The following is a 24,949-nucleotide window of genomic DNA, read 5'->3' as shown; positions in this document are numbered from 1 at the left end:
GCACAGCCGGGCTGTCTCACCATAATATGGGGCCTAGAGTGAAAGTAAAGCTCGGGACCTGAAAAAAAATGCACTGCTCTTAACATGTTGGCAACATTTTTAGGCTCTTTGCCGCACCCTGCAGGCATAATGCCCCATGCATGATAATAAAATCACTGCAGAAATGCCAGTAAGAAATGGACAATGAGCAAATTAACCCCAGACATACCAGTAAGAAATGGCTATTAAACTTGTTAGGCTGATGCCACACATGGCGTTTTTACGCTTCGTATTTTCTAATTCAGCGGCTGATAAAGCCCGATATCATCATCCATAGAAATAACTTGAAAAGACTCGAAGCAAACCACACAATGCGTAAATACGCTAGAAAACGCCTTAGCACGGATTTCTCAAGCGTAGGCTGAAATACGCCAGTATTTGCACAGCAAGCTATTCCTATGTATACACAAAGGCAGCTGCCAGACCTAGTTGAAATACGTGGTGTTTTTTACTATTTCGCACTATTAGCACCATGGAAACGGGATTTGCTACATCACCAGTACTAGGCTGAAAAACGCCATAGTCAGGGGCTGTGTGGCTTGTGCAGCGTTTTTAGGCTGAAAAAAAAACGCAGCATAAAAATGCTACGTGTGGCATCAGCCTTAACCCCAGACAAGCCAGTAAGAAATGGACGATGATCATATTAACCCCAAATATGCCAGTAAGAAACTTATTCTTAGCCATGTTAGTAATGACCACATTAACCCCACACAAGCCAGATCACTTCAGAAAATGGAAACAAATTAACCCCACATGCCAGTAGGAGCAAGAAAAATAATATATTAAAAACATTACCTGACCCAGTGCACAAGTAGAAGGTCTGCAGGGTGATAGAAAGGGCAGTGGGGGGCCCAGCAGGGTGATAAGGAGAGCAGTGGGGGAGGCAAGCAAAATGGTTGCACAGGCAGCGGGGGGCCAGAAGAAAGAAAGGAAGGAAAATGACATAGTCGTCTTGCTGGGCCCCCTACTACCCTTGGCGCTGTCGCTTTGGTGGGCCCCTGCCTTCGGAGCCGTCGCTCTGATGGGCCATCCCACCACTTGCCTTGTATGGGAAAGATGGTTATGCATTCTTCTTTGAAACGCACGGCCATCTTTCCCTTACTCGGCAGATGGTGAAAGGCTCGGCAGCGCACCGGCTCCGAAGGCAGGGCCCACCAAAGTGACAGGATCAGGGGTGGTAGGGGGCCCAGCAAGGTGACGAGGAGCGCGGCAGAAGTGGGGCCACCAGGAAGGGACACCAGTAATGCCCAGCGGTGGGGCCAGCAGGACCATAGCCCACTGGGATTTCTCCCTCTGGGCCAGTTAACTAATGCTTCCCTAATAAATATGTTTCATCCATCTCTCTAGGCTGCCCTTAGTCGTAGCTCGACCCAGGAAAAAAACGGCATCACGGGCAGAATCTCTCTTATTTCTTAATTTTTATTGAAATTGTGTATATTGTATTTTTCTAGTTCCCAATACCCTGGTTTTTAGGGAACATTCTTGAATGGCAAGCCTAAATGTTCTGGGCTTTGGGACTGATGTGGGCACACATAGGTTGAATAGGGCTCAGTTTATGGATATACCCATACTCATCTGTCTCAACAGATCTGTCTAAGAGTGTCTGTGTGTCCTGGTTTTAAGGTGGCCATACATGGGCAGATTTGATTTAATCGGGTCCTTTAGACCAATTCGGTAGCTTATCTGCCCATGTATGGGGACTCCCTAGACGCCTACACAACCAATATCTGGCCTAAAATTGGTCTGATGTCTATCGGGCAGCTTTGATTTTCCCTTCGAATCAGGGACCGCATCATATCATTGATGCGGTCCTCCCTGCGATGGGTCCTATTCCTCCTCCTCAGCCCTTAGGCCAAATTATCAAATGACTTCATTATCGCCCCCCTTAAGGTGGCCGTACATTATACAATTTGCTCATTGGCCCTAGGGCCAAATGACCTAATTACGATGATGAAGATAGGAGCTGTCGAAGGGAGGACCTTTATTAATGATCCGATGGAGTTCCTGATCCACATAAAAAAATCAAACCTACCCGATATTGGTCAGACGCGGGGTTCCCTGTACACGGGTAAATAAGCTGCCAAATGGGACTAAAGGACTCCAATCTGCCCGTGTATGGCCACCTTAAGGCAGTGGGTATATCGCTGGCAAAATCTGCTCCTTTGGCCACCTAGCAAAACAAGTGGATCTTATGGTGCATGGCCACCTTTACTTGGGCCAGAAATGAGCCTACACAGGAGACTTGATCATGAGAGTTCTAGTGCTGCAGAACACGCTTCCCTTGGGTTTCCAGGTATTACAGGACATCGGTATCTTGGAGAAGTGCAGCGACAGTCCTTGTATTGGGTGGAGCCAAGTCCCAAAATGGTTCAAAGTCCTAGAATCTAAAGGATAAACCGGTGCCCGCCACCTCTCTCTCATAATACTCATCGAATATCTCGCTCTGGGACACAGTGAAATGATTCTTCCAGTCACCGGAGATCCCTAAAGAGAGAGAAGAGTGAATGAGAAGAAGAACCTGTGCTAAGGACAAGACGCACAGTGCTGTAGTTTGGTGGGTGTATGAAGAATAGAGTGCAAGAGAGACCTCCAGGACACCCTAGCCTTGCTTAGGATTTAGTCTTGGGGCTCAGTATGGACAGGGTGGCATCCTTGGCCCATGAGTAGCATAGGAATACAACTATTAAGAGCCAGACCACTAGATGGCACTGTACTCCCACATACTGATGTAGTAAGCACTTGAGTCTTGGTTATTTGTGTTGGAATAAACTAAACAAAAAGCAGTTTAAGGGGATGGGATATTCATTAGTCAAGGAGGAAAGGAAATTTCATCATCAACATAGTTACAGGAACAGCTCAGTGTAATAAAACTGGATGGGAGGGCTGAGCACTGACAAATAAGGGCAGACGAGGAAGGGCCAAGACCTGAGGGTGAGTAGGGAAGGGACATGGGACGATGGTAAAGTTCTAAGAATAGAGCTATAGTGTGTCCAGAAGACCCCTAACATGCACAACATACAATGGGAAGGTCTTGTTAGTCATCAGAAGATGAGCGCGAGTGCCTTATCCCACTACAGGCTGCAGCACACAAAGACTGTACCTTTTCTCATGAAGGGGGAGATAGATTGATCCATCACAATGGAAGGGACAGACGTGTAGTTGGTCATTGGATTCTCTTTCATGGCCTTGAAGGATGTGTGTTGGCAGATCTTCTCCACAACCGTCTCTGGCAGATCCTTCCCTAGGAATGACACGACTTTCCGGATCTCACGCTTGGGGTCCTGTAAACACCAGAATGGTTACAGAGTATGGGAGTCATGGGAACCACGAGGAGATGTTCCACCTCCACGGAGATGATACCCCTTCTTAATATACCTTCCTCTCCAGTATCCTACATTCCATCCCACTATTTTGGGATTTGGCCAAACCCCAAATCCTGCATGAGCAAATCAGGCTAAGAAGAGTGTAAAGAGAACCTTGTGCGCAATGTGCAGTGAAAATGTTATAATTGCCATGTTCGTGTGATGAAGTCATGTGATTTTAAGGATTGGTTTTGGCCAAGCACTTGGATTCGGCCTTCCCTGAATCCTCCCCATTGTCTCCCCATGGCCTCTTTACATGTCTGCCCAGTAACTTACATGCCTCACCAATACATTACGTTATTCTCCAATACCCTCCACCCTTCCATATAAAGACGTCTCTTACCTCAATCATGTCCTCGTAGAACAGGTACAACACGTTCTGTTTCTTCCTCAGTTCCCACCAGTCTCTCACATGAGGACCCCATGGTCCATAGGCCACTGACAATAAGAAATGAAGTATAAATATCTATATGTGTGAGATCCATATTGGCGCCCTCTGCTGGGCATTCCCTGGTTTTGGGGAATTTATTAGCAATCCCTGCACTTTTGCCTGCCCACTTACCATTTATCTGGTCTCATTTCTGTTTCTAATAGTGAAACTCACCTGACGAACCAACCACCCAACATTGATGAGGTCAATGGGGCCTAAGAGCAGGTTAGATGGGCATTTAGTAGGCATGATGTAGGGCTTCATTTTCCATAATTGCTATTACTTTGCATGTAATGGGAATATGAGGAGATATGAGAAGGAAAAGTACAATTATTGCTGTTTCTCTTCTGCCCTAAACAGCAGCTGTAGGTAATAAGAGTGGGGATGTTTGGTAGCAGGACATGAAGCAGCAGGAAATTATAGAGACTGTGGGACATAGAGGCAACATGGTGACAGTAGAGGAAGAGGCGGCAGTAGATGGAGAAAGAAGGGTTGAATGAGGACCCTTGGGATAATGGAAACAATAAAACAAGAATGTTGCAGTTGGCAGGATGGAGATAGTAGGAAAAGATGGAGACAGTAATGCAAGATGGCTATAATGGTGCAAGGTGGTAACAGAAGGGCAATGTATAAATGGGAGTAGATGGGAAAAAATCTGCAAGATGGAGACAATAGTGAAAGCTGGCGACAGTGGTGTATGATAGAGATAAGATGAGAGAGACAAAGAGGGGAGATGGATCCACTAGGACTAGATGGGAGATATGGAGATGGTAGGGAATGATGGTGAGAATAGGGCATAATAGGGATGGTAAGGCGTGAAAGAGACAGTAAAGCAAGATGGATCCAGTAGGGAAAGATAGAGACAAAAAGGCAAGATGGAAACAGGAGCAATATGGAGACAGGAGTGCAAGGTATAGACAGTAGGACAAGATGGAGACAGTAGCACAAGACACGCATAGTAGGGCAGGATGAAGACAGTAGCAGAAGATGGAGAGAGTAGGGCAAGATAAAGACAGGGTGGAGATGGTAGTATAAGATGGAGACAGAAGGGCAAGGTGGAGATGGTAGCACAAGATGGAGACAGTAGGGCAAGATGGAGACAGTAGGACAAGGTGGAGATGATAGTACAAGATAGAGACAGTGGGGCAGGATGATGGCATTTAGGCTTTATATCAATGTGACACAACCTGTAGCCCCTAAGTAGTTCCCTGAACTTACCTTTCCCCTCTATGAACTTCTCCAGATACTGGTCCCACGGTCCCGGCTCTGGATGTAGATGATTCATCCTGTCGAAATGATAAAATGAGACTGCCACATCCTTTGGGTTCCTCGCCACATAGATGTACTGCAGGAAGAGGAGTGAAGGAGTGAAGCACTTCCAATATATATGTTTATCATTTTTACATATAAAGATAAAGGGCCCGGTTAGCTCCACCCAGCAAACTGGCAGGCAGCCCAGCCAACAGTTCTTAGAAATCTATGCGGCTGCCAGCACCGAGGAGACAAAATCGCGCACTGGGCTGTGTGAGGTTGGCAGCGGGGCAATACCCTCGGCACACAATGCGCTCACCAAAGGCAACATCTACAAAGTGCACCCTTCCAGCTGGGCCCCTCGGGCGGCCAACTGCCTCATTCAAGAACCACTTCTTAAAGCTAATCCATACCTTGCACTTCTTTTCCCAGAAGGATTTTGGCAGGAGAGAGACACTGAGGTGGGTCTTGATAATACGGGGAGAGGGGATTGATTCTAACACCAGGGAACCTGATAGGAGAGGAAAGGAACAGGTGAGTAACTAGTACAGGTGATGGGGGTGAGATCCCAGGTAGATGGCAAAGATCCCGGTTACACCACAAAGATCCCAGTTACACCACAAAGAGCCCAGTTACAACCTTCAGCCTCACCTGAGGGTACATATCCAGGGGCAGAGAATTCCATCATGGGCACCTTGTTGTGTATGGCGTCTCGCTTGCTCTTTTCTGTGTCCCCATCGCTAAGAACCACATCAACAATTTCACTGATCCACGTTGTACCTGGATAAGGAGGAAGAATATCAATAGGACCCCCAGGGAGTGCCCACTGAACCCACTGAGGCTGAGCCCTTCTCCATACCTGACTTGGGGTATGTGCATATGACAAGATCATCATCTCTGGCCTGGAAATTATCGATTCGATCCCAGTTTGAGGCAAAGGCAGCAACCATGGGAATCCCATGAACGTCTGCCCAGTCCTTGCGTCGCCATTCCGGCGCACCTTCCATCACCAGAACGTAGAGACGGTGGGACTGGAAACATGAGAAGAAGTCCAAGAAATGAGCTTGTTATGCCACCATGATACCCCAGGTAAATGCCCCCTCTGTTTCCTGCCCTAAATCTAATCCCGAATTAAGAACTCACCCCATTCTCATGCACAACATACTGTATAATAGGAAGGTCTCGTTAGTCATCAGAAGATGAGCGAGAGTGCCTTATCCCATTACAGGCTGCAGTACACATAGACTGTACCTTTTCTCATGAAAGGGGAGATAGATTGATCCACCAGGGGAAAGGTGAGGTCAGGCAAATACAATGGGGCTACAGGTTGTGTCACGTTGATATAAAGCCTAAATGCCATCGTCCTGCCCTACTGTCTCCATCTTGTACTACCATCTCCATATTGCCCTACTGTCTCCATCTTGTCCTACTGTCTCCATCTTGCCCTACTGCCTCCATCTTGCCCTACTGTCTTCATCCTGTCCTAGTGTCTCCATCTTCTACTACCATCTCCACCTTGCCCTACTGTCTTCATCTTCTACTACCATCTCCACCTTGCCCTACTCTCTCTATCTTGCCCTGCTGTCTCTATCTTCTACTACCATCTCCACCTTGCGCTACTCTCTCTATCTTCTACTACCATCTCCATATTGCCCTACTGTCTCCATCTTGCCCTTCTGTCTCAATCTTCTACTACCATCTTCACCTTGCCCTACTGTCTCCATCTTCTACTACCATCTCCACCTTGCTCTACTGTCTCTATCTTTTACTACCTTCTCCACCTTGCCCTACTGTCTTCATCCTGTCCTAGTGTCTTTATCTTGCCTTACTCTCTTCTCCTACTGTCTTCATCTTCAACCTTTCCTGCCCTAAATCTAATCCTGAATTAAGAACTCACCCCAATCGCAGATTATTTTGCTGGAAGTTAATACCAACTCAAAGACCTCGGTTGCCCAGTCGTACTTTATAAGGATAATAACAGGCCTTTCCTGTTGGGAGTTTCAGGTTGACAATGCCTAAGATACCTTCCCAGTAGATCCCAGTCTCTTTCTCCCAGTTCTTTGCCTCTTGTTGAAGCCCAGGAGTTCTGGTTGTGACTTTGTAGCCCCTACCTAGCCCCCCATACCTGCTGGCGCCTCTCATATAGAGGAAGAGTTAAACTCCTAGGCCGGACAGTTAAGGGGTCTAAAGTGGAGGGAGGGGGGAAAGGAAGGATTAGCTGCCCCCCTGGGAGTGAGACAGGAATGCAAATATCCTGAAGAGAAAGCGGATTAATCCCGTTGTTGGGGCAGCTGCGAAGGGGAGAATTTAGGGAAATAACAGGAGAGAATTTCAGGGGTTTTGATTGCTCACATAGACACTTGCCCCAAGTCTCACCCTTACAAGTTGCCCCTAGAATAAAAGTCTGTGGTGGCCGACACCCTGTAACTTGAGCGCCAGAAGGATAGACTCTACACTGGGGGCAGAAAAAGGGTTAAAGAAGTTACATATTTATGGAAGAGCGGTGCCGCGGCGTTGCAACAGCCTAAAGAAAAGCACCTGACGTGCAGCTCGGAGATTGCCGGGCCCCTTGCACGGCTGCATTTTTGTCCCTATATAAAGGTGGGTCATAGCCCTGTGTCAGGAACGGGCCCCGGGGCCACAAGCAGGGAGTGACCGTCCTACTGGGTGCTAAGTGGGCCAAAGAGCAGCCATGGGTCCCCCCTGCTACACAGCCAGGAGCATTATGCACAGCTACCCTGGGCTCAGCTTAGTAATCATTTATACCCTGGGCTCAGTAATCATTTATACCCTGGGCTCAGTAATCATTTATACCCTGGGCTCAGTAATCATTTATACCCTGGGCTCAGCTTAGTAATCATTTATACCCTGGGCTCAGTAATCATTTATACCCTGGGCTCAGCTTAGTAATCATTTATACCCTGGGCTCAGTAATCATTTATACCCTGGGCTCAGCTTAGTAATCATTTATACCCTGGGCTCAGTAATCATTTATACCCTGGGCTCAGCTTAGTAATCATTTATACCCTGGGCTCAGCTTAGTAATCATTTATACCCTGGGCTCAGCTTAGTAATCATTTATACCCTGGGCTCAGTAATCATTTATACCCTGGGCTCAGTAATCATTTATACCCTGGGCTCAGTAATCATTTATACCCTGGGCTCAGCTTAGTAATCATTTATACCCTGGGCTCAGCTTAGTAATCATTTATACCCTGGGCTCAGCTTAGTAATCATTTATACCCTGGGCTCAGCTTAGTAATCATTTATACCCTGGGCTCAGTAATCATTTATACCCTGAGCTCAGCTTAGTAATCATTTATACCCTGGGCTCAGCTTAGTAATCATTTATACCCTGGGCTCAGTAATCATTTATACCCTGGGCTCAGTAATCATTTATACCCTGGGCTCAGTAATCATTTATACCCTGGGCTCAGCTTAGTAATCATTTATACCCTGGGCTCAGCTTAGTAATCATTTATACCCTGGGCTCAGTAATCATTTATACCCTGGGCTTAGTAATCATTTATACCCTGGGCTCAGTAATCATTTATACCCTGGGCTCAGTAATCATTTATACCCTGGGCTCAGTAATCATTTATACCCTGGGCTCAGTAATCATTTATACCCTGGGCTCAGTAATCATTTATACCCTGGGCTCAGTAATCATTTATACCCTGGGCTCAGTAATCATTTATACCCTGGGCTCAGTAATCATTTATACCCTGGGCTCAGTAATCATTTATACCCTGGGCTCAGTAATCATTTATACCCTGGGCTCAGCTTAGTAATCATTTATACCCTGGGCTCAGTAATCATTTATTATACCCTGGGCTCAGTAATCATTTATACCCTGGGCTCAGCTTAGTAATCATTTATACCCTGGGCTTAGTAATCATTTATACCCTGGGCTCAGTAATCATTTAAACCCTGGGCTCAGCTTAGTAATCATTTATACCCTGGGCTCAGTAATCATTTATACCCTGGGCTTAGTAATCATTTATACCCTGGGCTCAGTAATCATTTATTCCCTGGGCTCAGCTTAGTAATCATTTATACCCTGGGCTCAGTAATCATTTATACCCTGGGCTCAGTAATCATTTAAACCCTGGGCTCAGTAATCATTTATACCCTGGGCTCAGTAATCATTTAAACCCTGGGCTCAGCTTAGTAATCATTTATACCCTGGGCTCAGTAATCATTTATACCCTGGGCTCAGTAATCATTTATACCCTGGGCTCAGCTTAGTAATCATTTATACCCTGGGCTTAGTAATCATTTATACCCTGGGCTCAGCTTAGTAATCATTTATACACTGGGCTCAGTAATCATTTAAACCCTGGGCTCAGTAATCATTTATACCCTGGGCTCAGTAATCATTTATACCCTGGGCTCAGTAATCATTTATACCCTGGGCTCAGTAATCATTTATACCCTGGGCTCAGTAATCATTTATACCCTGGGCTCAGTAATCATTTATACCCTGGGCTCAGTAATCATTTATACCCTGGGCTCAGCTTAGTAATCATTTATACCCTGGGCTCAGCTTAGTAATCATTTATACCCTGGGCTCAGTAATCATTTATACCCTGGGCTCAGCTTAGTAATCATTTATACCCTGGGCTCAGCTTAGTAATCATTTATACCCTGGGCTCAGTAATCATTTATACCCTGGGCTCAGTAATCATTTATACCCTGGGCTCAGTAATCATTTATACCCTGGGCTCAGTAATCATTTATACCCTGGGCTCAGTAATCATTTATACCCTGGGCTCAGTAATCATTTATACCCTGGGCTCAGCTTAGTAATCATTTATACCCTGGGCTCAGTAATCATTTATACCCTGGGCTCAGCTTAGTAATCATTTACCTGGGCTCAGTAATCATTTATACCCTGGGCTCAGTAATCATTTATACCCTGGGCTCAGTAATCATTTATACCCTGGGCTCAGCTTAGTAATCATTTATACCCTGGGCTCAGCTTAGTAATCATTTATACCCTGGGCTCAGCTTAGTAATCATTTATACCCTGGGCTCAGCTTAGTAATCATTTATACCCTGGGCTCAGCTTAGTAATCATTTATAGGAGGATTTCTGGCCAGTCCCCAAATGGATTTAGAATTGCATGGGCCCCCAACAGCAGTACCCCTGTTACCCCCTCCCAGACTGCATGGTACTCTGCTAAACCAGTGCACTTTGCACCCCGCTCCAATCATGGTCACACCTGCTGCTCCTTTAACCCTTTATAGTACATAGGGACGCACCTCAATGCACCCTGGAAGGTACAGGTGTGTCCGGCAGCCCCTCTCTCTTTCCCCCTTAGATTTGTACAAAACCCACCTGAAATGCACAAAGTCCAGCTCAGCAACCTGCTCGGCCAGGGAGAGAGAAGTGGGACTGGGAGAGAGATTGGTGGAGCTGGGGGTAAGAATGCTGAGAGGTGGAGCTGAGAGAGAGATTGCTGAGAGAAAAGAGTGAGGTGAGACCTACTGGGACGGGGGTGTGGAGAGAGAGAGCGTTGGTGGGTCATGGGACTGGATAAACCAGAGAAGTTAGGTGAGAATATTAGGGACAAGGGTAAAGGAGAGTGACGCGGGGGACAAGGGGTACAAAATAAGCAGAGAGACAGCCTTGAGGAGCAGCGTTAGTGGGGCATGGGTGAGAAGGGGGTTGGTGGGAAAGGGGCAGGGGAAAGGAGAGGGTTAGTGGAACAAGGGGCAGGGGTGAGAAGGGGGTTGGTGGGACAAGGGGCAGGGGCAAGAAGGGGGTTGGTCGGACAAGGGGCAGGGGTGAGAAGGGGTTGGTGGGACAAGGGGCAGGGGTGAGAAGGGGGTAGGTCGGACTAGGAGCAGGGGCAAGAAGGGGGTTGGTCGGACAAGGGGCAGGGGTGAGAAGGGGTTGGTGGGACAAGGGGCAGGGGCGAGAAGGGAGTTGGTGGGACAAGGGACAGGGGCAAGAAGGGGGTTGGTCGGACAAGGGGCAGGGGTGAGAAGGGGTTGGTCGGACAAGGAGCAGGGGCGAGAAGGGGGTTGGTGGGACAAGGGACAGGGGCAAGAAGGGGGTTGGTGGGACAAGGGGCAGGGGTAAGAAGGGGGTTGGTGGGACAAGGGGCAGGGGTGAGAAGGGGGTCAGTGGGACAAGGGGCAGAGGCGAGAAAGGGGTCGGTGGGACAAGGGGCAGGGGTAAGGAGAGGGTTAGTGGGACAAGGGGCCGGGGTAAGGAGAGGGTCGGTGGGACAAGGGGCCGGGGTAAGGAGAGGGTCGGTGGGACAAGGGGCCGGGGTAAGGAGAGGGTCGGTGGGACAAGGGGCCGGGGTAAGGAGAGGGATGGTGGGACAAGGGGCCGGGGTAAGGAGAAGGTCGGTGGGACAAGGGGCCGGGGTAAGGAGAGGGTCGGTGGGACAAGGGGCCGGGGTAAGGAGAGGGTCGGTGGGACAAGGGGCCGGGGTAAGGAGAGGGATGGTGGGACAAGGGGCCGGGGTAAGGAGAGGGATGGTGGGACAAGGGGCCGGGGTAAGGAGAGGGTCGGTGGGACAAGGGGCCGGGGTAAGGAGAGGGTCGGTGGGACAAGGGGCCGGGGTAAGGAGAGGGTCGGTGGGACAAGGGGCCGGGGTAAGGAGAGGGTCGGTGGGACAAGGGGCCGGGGTAAGGAGAGGGTCGGTGGGACAAGGGGCCGGGGTAAGGAGAGGGATGGTGGGACAAGGGGCCGGGGTAAGGAGAAGGTCGGTGGGACAAGGGGCCGGGGTAAGGAGAGGGTCGGTGGGACAAGGGGCCGGGGTAAGGAGAGGGATGGTGGGACAAGGGGCCGGGGTAAGGAGAGGGTCGGTGGGACAAGGGGCCGGGGTAAGGAGAAGGATAGTGGGACAAGGGGCCGGGGTAAGGAGAGGGTCGGTGGGACAAGGGGCCGGGGTAAGAAGAGGGTCGGTGGGACAAGGGGCCGGGGTAAGAAGAGGGTCGGTGGGACAAGGGGCCGGGGTAAGGAGAGGGTCGGTGGGACAAGGGGCCGGGGTAAGGAGAGGGTCGGCGGGACAAGGGGCCGGGGTAAGGAGAGGGTCGGTGGGACAAGGGGCCGGGGTAAGGAGAGGGATAGTGGGACAAGGGGCCGGGGTAAGGAGAGGGTTATTAATGTAATTAGTGGTATTGTTACCCCGTTACCCCTTGGCACTGGTACATCGTTGGGAAAGTACAGGGGCACCCACAGCCCATTGCCTTCCCCACGTGACAAGGAATAAAAGCCAGTAGTGCAGAGTCACGGTGTGCCTGGGCGCGGTGCCAGTGGGTGGGGGCAGTGCCCGTGATTCCCTTACCCACTGATCCAGAACAAGGGGCTGAATAATATATTAACCCAACCCTCTCCACATTGGAATCCTTTTCTTTATGATCATTGGCTCAGTCATTTTTATAGGGGACACACATTAGATTGTGTGACTGGTTTAACCGCCCAACAACTGGTTTATTCACTTTGTTTTAAAGGGGGTGGAAACCCAGCCGGGATGTTGCCAAAGTGGATGCAAGAAAATTCCCCAATGAGAATTCTGCTGACGAAAAACCTCATTAGTAATGCAACAGAAGTGACCAATGAGAATGCTGATTCAAGAACGGCTATCTTGCTGCATGCTAGCCTCTATATCTAAGCCTATAACTGAGCCTCTATATCTGAGCCTATAACTGAGCCTCTATAACTGAGCCTCTATATCTGAGCCTATAACTGAGCATCTATATCTAAGCCTATAACTGAGCCTCTATATCTGAGCCTATAACTGAGCCTCTATAACTGAGCCTCTATATCTGAGCCTATAACTGAGCCTCTATATCTAAGCCTATAACTGAGCCTCTATATCTGAGCCTATAACTGAGCCTCTATAACTGAGCCTCTATATCTGAGCCTATAACTGAGCATCTATATCTAAGCCTATAACTGAGCCTCTATATCTAAGCCTATAACTGAACCTCTATATCTGAGCCTATAACTGAGCATCTATATCTAAGCCTATAACTGAGCCTCTATATCTAAGCCTATAACTGAGCCTCTATATCTAAGCCTATAATTGAGCCTCTATATCTAAGCCTATAACTAAACCTCTATATCTAAGCCTCTATAACTGAGCCTCTATATCTAAGCCTATAACTGAGCCTCTATAACTGATCCTCTATATCTAAGCCTATAACTGAGCATCTATATCTAAGCCTATAACTGAGCCTCTATATCTAAGCCTATAACTGAGCCTCTATATCTAAGCCTATAATTGAGCCTCTATATCTAAGCCTATAACAGCCTCTATATCTAAGCCTATAATTGAGCCTCTATATCTAAGCCTATAACTGAGCCTCTATATCTAAGCCTATAATTGAGCCTCTATATCTAAGCCTATAACTAAACCTCTATATCTAAGCCTCTATAACTGAGCCTCTATATCTAAGCCTATAACTGAGCCTCTATAACTGATCCTCTATATCTAAGCCTATAACTGAGCCTCTATAACTAAGCCTATAACTGAGCCTCTATAACTAAGCCTATAACTGAGCCTCTATATCTAAGCTTATAACTGAGCCTCTATATCTAAGTCTCTATAACAGCCTATAATGAGCCTCTATAACTGAGCCTATAATGAGCCTCTATATCTAAGCCTATATAACTGAGCCTCTATATCTAAGTCTATAACTGAGCCTCTATATCTAAGCCTATAACTAAGCCTCTATAACTTCAGGCTGGTCCTACAGCTACAGTCCGACCTCTGCAACTCCAAGCTAAATTTTAGAGCTACAAGCAGTTCCCTATAGCAGTAAGTACAGTCTGTACCATATGAACTGGTCTGACCTTAGTAATAATTACCCAAGCCCTATGAATAGTTTCATTGCCCTTTGCAACTTGCAGTCCTTTGCCCAGAAGCTCTCTGGCAGAGCCTCCACTGGGACATAGGTTTTAATGATAGTAGGACTTTACTAATTATTTAGTGCATCGGTTCCAAGGGTGAGAGAGAAGAATATAAATGAGGAATTTTGGGAATGGGGCTGAAGGCACAGTGTATTTGTGTATGAATGAATTTGCCCCTTCCCAACCCACGTGCAACCAGCCCCTAAATGGTCTCCATACCCACCTCTCTCTCCTTGTGATTATTTTAGAGATGGGTGGAGGATGGATGCTTGTACCACCAGAAGAGGATGGGCTGGGGTGGTCACATCCCCAGTAGGGAAAGGCCCTGAGTCTATGCAAGTGGGTGAGTAGGGGAGGACTTAGCTGAGAGTGAAGACCCTCCCCACCTAGGGCAGAGGACTTGAGGGAATACCAGGTCCTGCCATTTCTAGTAAGGGCACTTGCAGGTGTATTGTGTCTCTCTTGGTCTTCAGTCTTCATCATGGAGAATCTGATCCACAGTCTCACTGACCCGGGTGGCGCCTAGTGAGGAACGGAACCTGTAGCAACTATGTGTCACAGGGAGGAGGAACATCTAATTTGTGTTTCAGAATAATTGCTCCAGCCATAGATGTATTCATGCAAACAAGAGGCAACACAGCCTCCTCTTGTTGCTGTTTGCTGGGAGTATGGGTGGTTACAAGTCTCCATCTTGTCCTGTTTTCTCCATCTTGCCCTACTGTCTCTATCTTGTCCTGTTTTCTCCATCTTGCCCTACTGTCTCCATCTTGTCCTGTTTTCTCCATCTTGCCCTACTGTCTCCATCTTGTCCTGTTTTCTCCATCTTGCCCTACTGTCTCCATCTTGTCCTGTTTTCTCTGTCTTGCTCTACTGTCTCCATCCTCTCCTACTTTCTCCATTTTGCCCTACTTTCTCCATCTTGCCCTACTGTCTCCATCCTCTCCTACTTTCTCCATCTTGCCCTACTGTCTCCATCCTCTCCTACTTTCTCCATCTTGCCCTACTGTCTCAATCTTGTCCTGTTTTCTCCGTCTTGCCCTACTGTCTCCATCTTGTCCTACTGTCTCCATCTTGCCCTACTTTCTCCATCTTGCCCTACTGTCTCCATCTTGTCCTGTTTTCTCCAACTTGCCCTACTGTCTCCATCCTCTCCTACTTTCTCCATCTTGCCCTACTGTCTCCATCCTCTCCTACTTTCTCCATCTTGCCCTACTGTCTCAATCTTGTCCTGTTTTCTCCGTCTTGCCCTACTGTCTCCATCTTGCCCTACTGTCTCAATCTTGCCCTACTGTCTCCATCTTGCCCTACTGTCTCCATCTTGTCCTACTGTCTCCATCTTGCCCTACTGTCTCCATCTTGCCCTACTGTCTCCATCTTGTCCTACTGTCTCCATCTTGCCCTACTGTCTCCATCTTGCCCTACTGTCTCCATCTTGCCCTACTGGCCCCATCTTGCCCTACTGGCCCCATCTTGTCCTGGTTATGTTGCTTTATTGAGTAAGAGAAGCCATGAGACATGAGTATTTGTGTAGCTCAGGGGAGGAGGGTTCGGTGCCTGATTCCATCAGATTAAAGGGTAAGTGCCGTATGACAATGTGTTTATTACACAATAAGGGACACTTGTTGGGACTGGATTAGAGCCGGATTTGGCTGCTGTTCTGTTCCCTGTGTACGTCGGCCCCCCCTGCAGCTGAGGATGATCCCTGGGAGCCGCATTGGGGTAAATAACACAAAATGGCGGCAGATTCCCTGCCCAGTAACTCTTTCAGTACCAATTAGACTTGGGGTCGGTTCTAATCAGCGGATCCTTCTCTCTGGCCCCAAACTGCTCCACATGCCACAAATTGCCGTGTCTGTGGGGGAATGAATAGCGGTGAGGGCCCCCAAGCCAATCATTATTCAGCTAACAATAAGGATAATGGGGGTGGGGCATTATTCCCTGGTACCTGCAGGATCAGGGGCATTTAGTAACCACTCCCCCCCCCCCCCAAACCTTCAATAAAGCCGAATAAAGGAAACAGGTTCCAATACTAAGTGAACTTGCCCTTTACTCTCTGTACAACCCTCCCGCAACTATACAAGGGGTCCCCCCCCAACTATACAAGGGGTCCCCCCCCAACTATACAAGGGGTCCCCCCCAACTATACAAGGGGTCCCCCCCCAACTATACAAGGGGTCCCCCCCAACTATACAAGGGGTCCCCCCCTCGCAGACAGAAGTCTGACACCTTTAATGTCTTTTATCACCAAATAAAAATGCTGCCTCCACCCAACCGATGCCCATAAAGTCTGGGTGCAGGAACATCAGACTGTAATACCCCGCCCCACCCGCCCCAGAGGCACAAAGGATCCAGGAAGTGGCAATTCCCAGTATATGTGGCCAATCCCCGGGGGGTGGTGTAAGTGCAAGCTCCTGGGCACTGTGGGACCCAGAGCCTTTATACTGGTGCCATCTGGTAACTCCTGGCTCTGTACCGCAGGGTGATGGGAGCAGTTTTACTGGTCACAAAGCCAACTGTAAATCCAACTGCAACTGGGTCAGAACCAATATAAAGGCACCAGCCAGCGCTTACACACAGTCCTGTTACTGATCCACTTCTACCTACCCTGATGGCGCCTCCTCTCACTGACCCCCTACTGCAAATGATAAGGATATTAGCAGTCACTGAGGGGTTCTGTGCCCCCCATATAAAGGCACAAGGCTGCAGGCTGAGTTATACAGGGAACTCTGAGTATCACTCATGTATTATAAGGGATAATGTACCCCCTACTGTAAATGATAAGGATATTAGCAGTCACTGAGGGGTTCTGTGCCCCCCATATAAAGGCACAAGGCTGCAGGCTGAGTTATACAGGGAACTCTGAGTATCACTCATGTATTATAAGGGATAATGTACCCCCTACTGTAAATGATAAGGATATTAGCAGTCACTGAGGGGTTCTGTGCCCCCCATATAAAGGCACAAGGCTGCAGGCTGAGTTATACAGGGAACTCTGAGTATCACTCATGTATTATAAGGGATAATGTACCCCCTACTGTAAATGATAAGGATATTAGCAGTCACTGAGGGGTTCTGTGCCCCCCATATAAAGGCACAAGGCTGCAGGCTGAGTTATACAGGGAACTCTGAGTATCACTCATGTATTATAAGGGATAATGTACCCCCTACTGTAAATGATAAGGATATTAGCAGTCACTGAGGGGCTCTGTGCCCCCCATATAAAGGCACAAGGCTGCAGGCTGAGTTATACAGGGAACTCTGAGTATCACTCATGTATTATAAGGGATAATGTACCCCCTACTGTAAATGATAAGGATATTAGCAGTCACTGGGGGGTTCTGTGCCCCCCATATAAAGGCACAAGGCTGCAGGCTGAGTTATACAGGGAACTCTGAATATCACTCATGTATTATAAGGGATAATGTACCCCCTACTGTAAATGATAAGGATATTAGCAGTCACTGAGGGGTTCTGTGCCCCCCATATAAAGGCACAAGGCTGCAGGCTGAGTTATACAGGGAACTCTGAGTATCACTCATGTATTATAAGGGATACTGTACCCCCTACTGTAAATGATAAGGATATTAGCAGTCACTGAGGGGTTCTGTGCCCCCCATATAAAGGCACAAGGCTGCAGGCTGAGTTATACAGGGAACTCTGAGTATCACTCATGTATTATAAGGGATAATGTACCCCCTACTGTAAATGATAAGGATATTAGCAGTCACTGAGGGGTTCTGTGCCCCCCATATAAAGGCACAAGGCTGCAGGCTGAGTTATACAGGGAACTCTGAGTATCACTCATGTATTATAAGGGATAATGTACCCCTACTGTAAATGATAAGGATATTAGCAGTCACTGAGGGGTTCTGTGCCCCCCATATAAAGGCACAAGGCTGCAGGCTGAGTTATACAGGGAACTCTGAGTATCACTCATGTATTATAAGGGATAATGTACCCCCTACTGTAAATGATAAGGATATTAGCAGTCACTGAGGGGTTCTGTGCCCCCCATATAAAGGCACAAGGCTGCAGGCTGAGTTATACAGGGAACTCTGAGTATCACTCATGTATTATAAGGGATAATGTACCCCCTACTGTAAATGATAAGGATATTAGCAGTCACTGAGGGGTTCTGTGCCCATATAAAGGCACAAGGCTGCAGGCTGAGTTATACAGGGAACTCTGAGTATCACTCATGTATTATAAGGGATAATGTACCCCCTACTGTAAATGATAAGGATATTAGCAGTCACTGAGGGGTTCTGTGCCCCCCATATAAAGGCACAAGGCTGCAGGCTGAGTTATACAGGGAACTCTGAGTATCACTCAGGTTGCTAAATCCTTTCAGAATTTCTTCCTTGCCTGGCCGGGTTATTTGGTTAATCCGGGCTCGGGGCGTCCCTATTGGCCAGAGGGGAAGGTTACGGAAGTTCAAGATGGAAAGAAGAGAACAGAAAAGGGAGGAGCCAACACAAATCCTTCTGCACAGAAAGGGCACGTGGATAAAGAGTATTATTTGCTGTTCTGCTCGGCCGGTCCCTAATGCCCAAGCAACGGGGAGTCTGTACAGCGCCACTGTGGGTACGTGACCCAATCCCACCCTTGTGACTTCGGTCCTTGCACCGAGATCTCACAAAAAATAGTCCCAAGGGGGATAATTCCATGATCTTTATTCCGGAAGCAAAACACAGACATTGTAACACAACAGATCGCTTTAGGCTACGGGCACAGCAGGCTCATTCCACCTACCGGATTGCAACACAACTCTTACAGTTTGGTGCCCAAATCCGCTCCGTGTGCCAACACCTGGTACCAAGCCTAGGATTAGCCTGATGTGCCCATAGCCATAGACTTACAGCAGAAACCAGAAGTCCTTCCCCCCCATGCCAAATGTTCTATACAGGGGATACAATGGTGGCAAAGCCACTGAGACATGAGTGGGAAACCATGAGGCATCATGGGAAAGCCAGAGCTGGTGTAGATGGAGCTGATGTAGATGAAGCTGATGAAGATGGAGCTGATGAAGATGGAGCTGATATAGATGGAGCTGATGTAGATGAAGCTGATGAAGATGGAGATGATGTAGATGAAGATGATGAAGATGGAGCTGATATAGATGGAGCTGATGAATTTGGAGCTGATCTAGATGGATCTGATCTAGATGGATCTGATGCAGATGGAGCTGATGAAGATGGAGCTGTTGCAGGTGGAGCTGATGTAGATGAAGCTGATGAAGATGGAGCTGATGTAGATGGAGCTGATGCAGATGGAGCTGATGTATATGAAGCTGATGCAGATGGAGCTGATGGGTGGCTCAAGAGCGGAAGGATAAAGCACCATCGGACATCTCCCTCTGATAATATTCATCAAACTTCTCATTTTGTGCCACCGTGAACTGGTTCTTCCAATCGCCGCACACACCTAGGGGTAGGTGGGAGAGATGGATATGAACTTACTGCCCTACTGGGGTACAACTGAAACGTTGCACCTCAACCCTTCCACAAATCCCTACGCTGTGGGGAAGGATCTCAGGGAAACGTTCCTGCCGTTATGGGGGCCTCACCTTTCCTCATGAAGGGGGAGATGGAATGGTCCATTACGGAGCTTGGGACCATAGAATAGTTGGACAATTCGTTTTGCTTCATGGCCTTGAAGGAGGTTTGACTTGCGATCTTCTCTACCGTCTCCTCTGGGAGGTCCTTCCCCATGAACTTGACCACCTTCCTGATCTCGCGTGTCGGGTCCTGCCCAAAGAACATACCGGTGAGATTTAGGAGCACATCACCAAGTCAATGAGACAGGACTGTACTACCACCTGAGGTTACCCCCCTCCCCCACCTAGGAACTTTGGACCCTCACCTCTAGCATGTCCTCGTAGAACAGATACAAGACGTCCCACTCCTTCGCTTTCTGCCACCAGCCTTTCACATGAGCGCTCCATGACCCAAAACACACTGCAACACACAGCAAGGGGGAGGAGTCTATTACGGCTCTTTCCATTATTTAATACATTAGCCCACTTTCTCTCCCATGGTTCTTTGCAAGTTGGCCAATGTTCTCAGCAAGTATCTCCTGTACCCTTTTGCCCTGAATGGGGATAGATAGGGTAGGAAAGATGGGTTGGTGCGCAAGTTGTATGTCCCACCATCTAGGGGACCAACCCTCACACGTCTACCTGTTGATGTCTCTCCCAGTGAGACTTCATTTACCTTTGCCGTTAATGTAGGAGTCCAAGAACTCGTCCCACGTTCCTGGTTCCGGGTGTACAATCGCCATCCGGTAGAAATGGTAATAGGACACCGCCACGTCCTTGGCGTTCCGAGCAACATAGATCACCTGGGAATAGAGAGATCAGAAGTTATTTATTGGACTCAGAGAGAGAGGTCCATTCAGTTCTAGAGAGAGGGTCTAATTTGGGGTGATCGTTTCAGCCTCGTTGGGGAACCATTGTAGATGAGTCTCCTACAGCACCTTGACTTTATTGTCCCAGAAGCTCTTCGGCAGAAGCTCCACCGGGAGGTGGGTCTTGATGAGACGAGGGGAAGCCCGTTGGTCCAGAGCCTGTGTGCCTGGGGGGTAGAGAAGAAAGTGGGGGTGAGAGTGTAAGAAGCCGGGGGAGACTCCCGGTGGTACCACAATGAATATGAGTTTGGCACCAGTCACCTGAGGGCATGTCGGGCACCGCGTACTCGAGGAAGGGCACCCGCTCGTATATGGCCGCTGTCTTGCACCGCTCCGAGTTGCTCACAGCCACAATCTGATCCACAATCTCACTCATCCACGTGGTACCTGAGAGGCAGAGACATTCAGTACACCATTGGCCATTGCCGCCATATTGGTGCCTCTTTGGCCACTCACCAGACTTGGGGTACGTTGCGATCAGCAGATCGTCTGGTCTGGCCTGGAACTTCTCTACGTTCTCCCAGTTTGCTGCAAAGGGTCCCAGTAGGGGCATCCCCCTCACCAGCTTTGCAGGTTGGCGGCTCATCCTGCCAACCAATACCAGGATAGGATAAGTCTACACCAATAGCAGCGTCTTCCTGGGTGAGAGAGAAATAACAAGGGGTTGGGTCACAAAGCTCCTCCCACTATAAAAAATGTAGCCCAACCCCTGAGGATTCTTTTTTACACTTCTAATGGCACCAAATCCTCCCTTACCGATATTTGCACCTCTTGAATTAACCCATTCCCCCCCATTGGAAATACTTCCCCTCCCCCATACCAACTCAGCATCACAAAGCTCCTCCCACTGTAAAAGAAAAAAAAGTGTAGCCCAACCCCTGAGGATTCTTTTTTACACTTCTAATGGCACCAAATCCTCCCTTACCGATATTTGCACCTTTTGAATTAACCCATTCCCCCCATTGGAAATACTTGCCCCCCCAGCCACCCAAAAGTGCCCCTGTTATTGCCCTGCCAACATTTACTAGCCCTTTGCTCCCCACACAACTACTTTTTGTCCCTTCGCCCTCTGCCTCGGCGCCGGGGTAAAGGTTTAAATCTGCCCAGAAGAAATGGGGGAGTTTTCCAGCGGCTGTGGAATCTGCGGAATTCTCCCAAAGTCTCCATGGCAGCTCCATCCCGCAGGGATGCAGGGAGTTGATAGGAACAATGACTGGGGGGGGGGGATGAAGAATTGAACTCCTCATTCTAAATAGATTGCAAGCTCTTGGGCATGTATCCCATCAGGCATATAAAGTCCAGGTCTCTACACGCATAGGACATAGGGGTGCAGCTGAGTTGTATGAGGCATGTCCCCCACACCCCAAATTAGATTGCAAGCTCTGGCAGCAAGAACACATTCCCATACTAAGCCCAGGTTGCTTACCTGCTCCGCTGTCCTGCCGGGGAGGCTCTAGATTGCAAGCTCTGGCAGCAAGAACACATTCCCATACTAAGCCCAGGTTGCTTACCTGCTCCGCTGTCCTGCCGGGGAGACTCTAGATTGCAAGCTCTGGCAGCAAGAACACATTCCCGTACTAAGCCCAGGTTGCTTACCTGCTCCGCTGTCCTGCCGGGGAGGCTCTAGATTGCAAGCTCTGGCAGCAAGAACACATTCCCGTACTAAGCCCAGGTTGCTTACCTGCTCCGCTGTCCTGCCGGGGAGGCTCTAGATTGCAAGCTCTGGCAGCAAGAACACATTCCCATACTAAGCCCAGGTTGCTTACCTGCTCCGCTGTCCTGCCGGGGAGACTCACAGACTGAGGGAGAGACTGAGGTGAATAAAGAGTGCAGGTCGGGCCAGTGGGCGGAGCTTGTGGCAAGATGCCCAGTTTGCAGCAGGAAGGGCAGTGTTTCCGTCCCACAGACGTGGCGTGTCCAATGGGAAAGCCTCCCTGCAGTTTAACCATTGCATTTGCCTTTCAGTCCCATTATATTTAACCCATGGAACTACATCCAACTTGCAGGATCCAATCCGTTGATTTGACCTTCCTACAAAATTTTAGTTTAGCTCTTATGGTATCTCTCTGTACCGGCTATGGGCAAACTTAGGGGGCTGTTCCTGCTGAATTGTGCTTAGTACAGGGGAATCCCTATGTGCCATAGTGTTATGGTATCTCTCTGTACCGGCTATGGGCAAACTTAGGGGGCTGTTCCTGCTGAATTGTGCTTAGTACAGGGGAATCCCTATGTGCCATAGTTTTATGGTATCTCTCTGTACCGGCTATGGGCAAACTTAGGGGGCTGTTCCTGCTGAATTGTGCTTAGTACAGGGGAATCCCTATGTGCCATAGTTTTATGGTATCTCTCTGTACCGGCTATGGGCAAACTTAGGGGGCTGTTCCTGCTGAATTGTGCTTAGTACAGGGGAATCCCTATGTGCCATAGTTTTATGGTATCTCTCTGTACAGGCTATGGGCAAACTTAGGGGGCTGTTCCTGCTGAATTGTGCTTAGTACAGGGGAATCCCTATGTGCCATAGTTTTATGGTATCTCTCTGTACAGGCTATGAGCAAACTTAGGGGGCTGTTCCTGCTGAATTGTTGATCCTTCTCCCTGTTGGGGAAGAATATGGGGGGAGGCAGTAGAGAGAGAGGAATAAGTGAAGAAGAAAAGTAGAAAATGGGGAGGGGAAATACAAGACAGGGTATTGGGTGCAGAGAGTTATAAGAGAGAGTCAAATGAAGAGAGTTTATTGGCCCCTGGGGGGGAGGCGGGCCCCTGCCCAATGTGACGCTTTTAGTAGGTGGATGAATTTCTAACAGTTCAGCCTGTAGTTAATAACAGTGACCGCTAGAGGGAGACAGAGCCCAGCCGCTGGGTATATACGCACCTGGGGGTGAGTTGGCCGTATTGCATGTATGTATGTATGTATAACTTTATTTATAAAGCGCCACAAGGGTACGCAGCGCTGTACAGTCTTACAGAATACACAGTTACACACAGGGAGGGCAAGTGATATAATAAATAAACACAATAAATACATATATGTATATATATATATAAGTGCCATGGGGTATGAGACACAGTAGGAAGGAGGTCCCTGCCCCGTAGAGCTTACAATCTAAGTATTGCCCGATGTTGGTCCGTGTGGGGGCTCAGTGCAGACCAGACTGCCAGTGGGCGTGGCTCTGGGGGCGGGAGGTTCGAGAGAGACTGATTACAAGGTTACAGAGCAGCGCAGGATGATAAAAGACCCAGGGCATCTATTTCAGTCCCACACTGATCTAAAGAAAATGGATCCCCTGTTGGGGATGAGTTGCCCTCTCTTGGGACACTGGGGCATTTCCTACTGGCATGTTCATGTGTTGGGGGTGAGAGGGGCAAGGCTTAGGGTAGTTGGGGCTTGGCCATATGGTTTGGGGCACTGGGTTGGTTTGGGCACATAACGGGGGGGTTATAATGACTAAATGGGGTATTTTACCTGCTGAAGGGGTATAATGACTAAATGGGGTATTTTACCTGCTGAAGGGGTATAATGACTAAATGGGGTATTTTACCTGCTGAAGGGGTATAATGACTAAATGGGGTATTTTACCTGCTGAAGGGGTATAATGACTAAATGGGGTATTTTACCTGCTGAAGGGGTATAATGACTAAATGGGGTATTTTACCTGCTGAATTGTGTCCCTGGGTGAGGGGGCTGGCACCCCTGGGAGAGCCTGGCACTAGGGACTAATAGAAGCTATAAAGGCTGCAGGGTGTCCGGGGATGCTGGGATATGTAGTCCAACACACATGGGTGGGGTCAGGCTGTTGGGGCCCTTGTCTTGGTCTCATGATTGAAACACAGAGGTTCCTGCTGGGGGCGCCACATGAGTCGGTTGGTGGGAATATTGTGCCCCCGGGGCATCGTTACAGTCATTTATGGGTTTTGGGGTCAATATTGGGGGGGGCCTGTAGGACCTGTCAGGCCCCTCCTCTTTGGGCTTTCAGTTGGTTCTCAGGACAGCTAAGAACTCTGGGAAATATTATGGCTCTGAGTGTGCAGATGGGGCAGGGGGTAAGTACTGAGTGTGCAGATGGGGGGAGAGAGGTAAGTACAGAAAACTGGGGGGAGGTAAGTACAGAATATTGGGGGGAGAGGTAAGTACAGAATATTGGGGGGAGAGGTAAGTACAGAATATTAGGGGGAGAGGTAAGTACAGAATATTGGGGGGGGAGGGGTAAGTACAGAATATTGGGGGGGTAAGTACAGAATATTGGGGGGTAAGTACAGAATGTTGGGGGGGAGGGGTAAGTACTGAATATTGGGGGGTAAGTACAGAATGTTGGGGGGGAGGGGTAAGTACTGAATATTGGGGGTAAGTACAGAATGTTGGGGGGGGAGGGGTAAGTACAGAATATTGGGGGGTAAGTACAGAATGTTGGGGGGGAGGGGTAAGTACTGAATATTGGGGGGGTAAGTACAGAATGTTGGGGGGGAGGGGTAAGTACTGAATATTGGGGGGGTAAGTACAGAATGTTGGGGGGGAGGGGTAAGTACTGAATATTGGGGGGGTAAGTACAGAATGTTGGGGGGGGAGGGGTAAGTACTGAATATTGGGGGG

At 48.6% G+C, this 24,949-nt stretch overlaps 2 protein-coding genes across 5 annotated transcripts; both read right to left on the bottom strand.

The window, feature by feature from the left end:
* Positions 1 to 1,438: 1,438 nt before the first annotated feature.
* On the bottom strand, positions 1,439 to 10,442 carry LOC779590 (uncharacterized). 2 transcript variants are annotated; one of them, XM_031892726.1, is made up of 8 exons: positions 7,107 to 7,847; positions 5,942 to 6,113; positions 5,734 to 5,862; positions 5,496 to 5,593; positions 5,050 to 5,176; positions 3,745 to 3,839; positions 3,140 to 3,320; positions 1,439 to 2,523 (listed from the first exon to the last, which is right to left on the bottom strand). In XM_031892726.1, the coding sequence occupies exons 2-8, from the start codon at positions 6,087 to 6,089 to the stop codon at positions 2,417 to 2,419; spliced, it is 885 nt and encodes a 294-aa protein (XP_031748586.1). In that variant the 5' UTR covers positions 6,090 to 6,113; positions 7,107 to 7,847; the 3' UTR covers positions 1,439 to 2,416.
* Positions 10,443 to 18,612: 8,170 nt separating this feature from the next.
* On the bottom strand, positions 18,613 to 22,226 carry sult1a1 (sulfotransferase family 1A member 1). 3 transcript variants are annotated; one of them, NM_203629.1, is given in 9 exon segments: positions 18,615 to 18,982; positions 19,043 to 19,380; positions 19,523 to 19,703; positions 19,819 to 19,913; positions 20,169 to 20,295; positions 20,431 to 20,528; positions 20,623 to 20,748; positions 20,818 to 20,999; positions 22,128 to 22,151. In NM_203629.1, coding segments are annotated over 7 exon segments (864 nt in total). In that variant the 5' UTR covers positions 20,948 to 20,999; positions 22,128 to 22,151; the 3' UTR covers positions 18,615 to 18,982; positions 19,043 to 19,273.
* Positions 22,227 to 24,949: the final 2,723 nt, after the last annotated feature.

Source organism: Xenopus tropicalis, chromosome 9, assembly GCF_000004195.4.
Source record: "Xenopus tropicalis strain Nigerian chromosome 9, UCB_Xtro_10.0, whole genome shotgun sequence".
NCBI lineage: Eukaryota > Metazoa > Chordata > Amphibia > Anura > Pipidae > Xenopus > Xenopus tropicalis.
The sequence above is the reverse complement of the archived record's forward strand: the minus strand, read 5'-3'. Positions and strand labels throughout refer to the sequence as shown.

Coding starts and splice junctions, on each gene's coding strand:
- LOC779590 (XM_031892726.1), bottom strand. CDS start 6,089: ATGGAAGGTGCGCCGGAATGGCGACGCAAGGACTGGGCAGACGTTCAT. Junction 5,177..5,495: donor TCTGGGAAAAGAAGTGCAAG/GTATGGATTAGC, acceptor CTCTTCCTGCAG/TACATCTATGTGGCGAGGAA. Junction 3,840..5,049: donor GAAGTTCATAGAGGGGAAAG/GTAAGTTCAGGG, acceptor TCTTATTGTCAG/TGGCCTATGGACCATGGGGT.
- sult1a1 (XM_012955219.3), bottom strand. CDS start 20,947: ATGAGCCGCCAACCTGCAAAGCTGGTGAGGGGGATGCCCCTACTGGGA. Junction 20,296..20,430: donor TCTGGGACAATAAAGTCAAG/GTGCTGTAGGAG, acceptor CTCTATTCCCAG/GTGATCTATGTTGCTCGGAA. Junction 19,704..19,818: donor TCTACGAGGACATGCTAGAG/GTGAGGGTCCAA, acceptor TTCTTTGGGCAG/GACCCGACACGCGAGATCAG.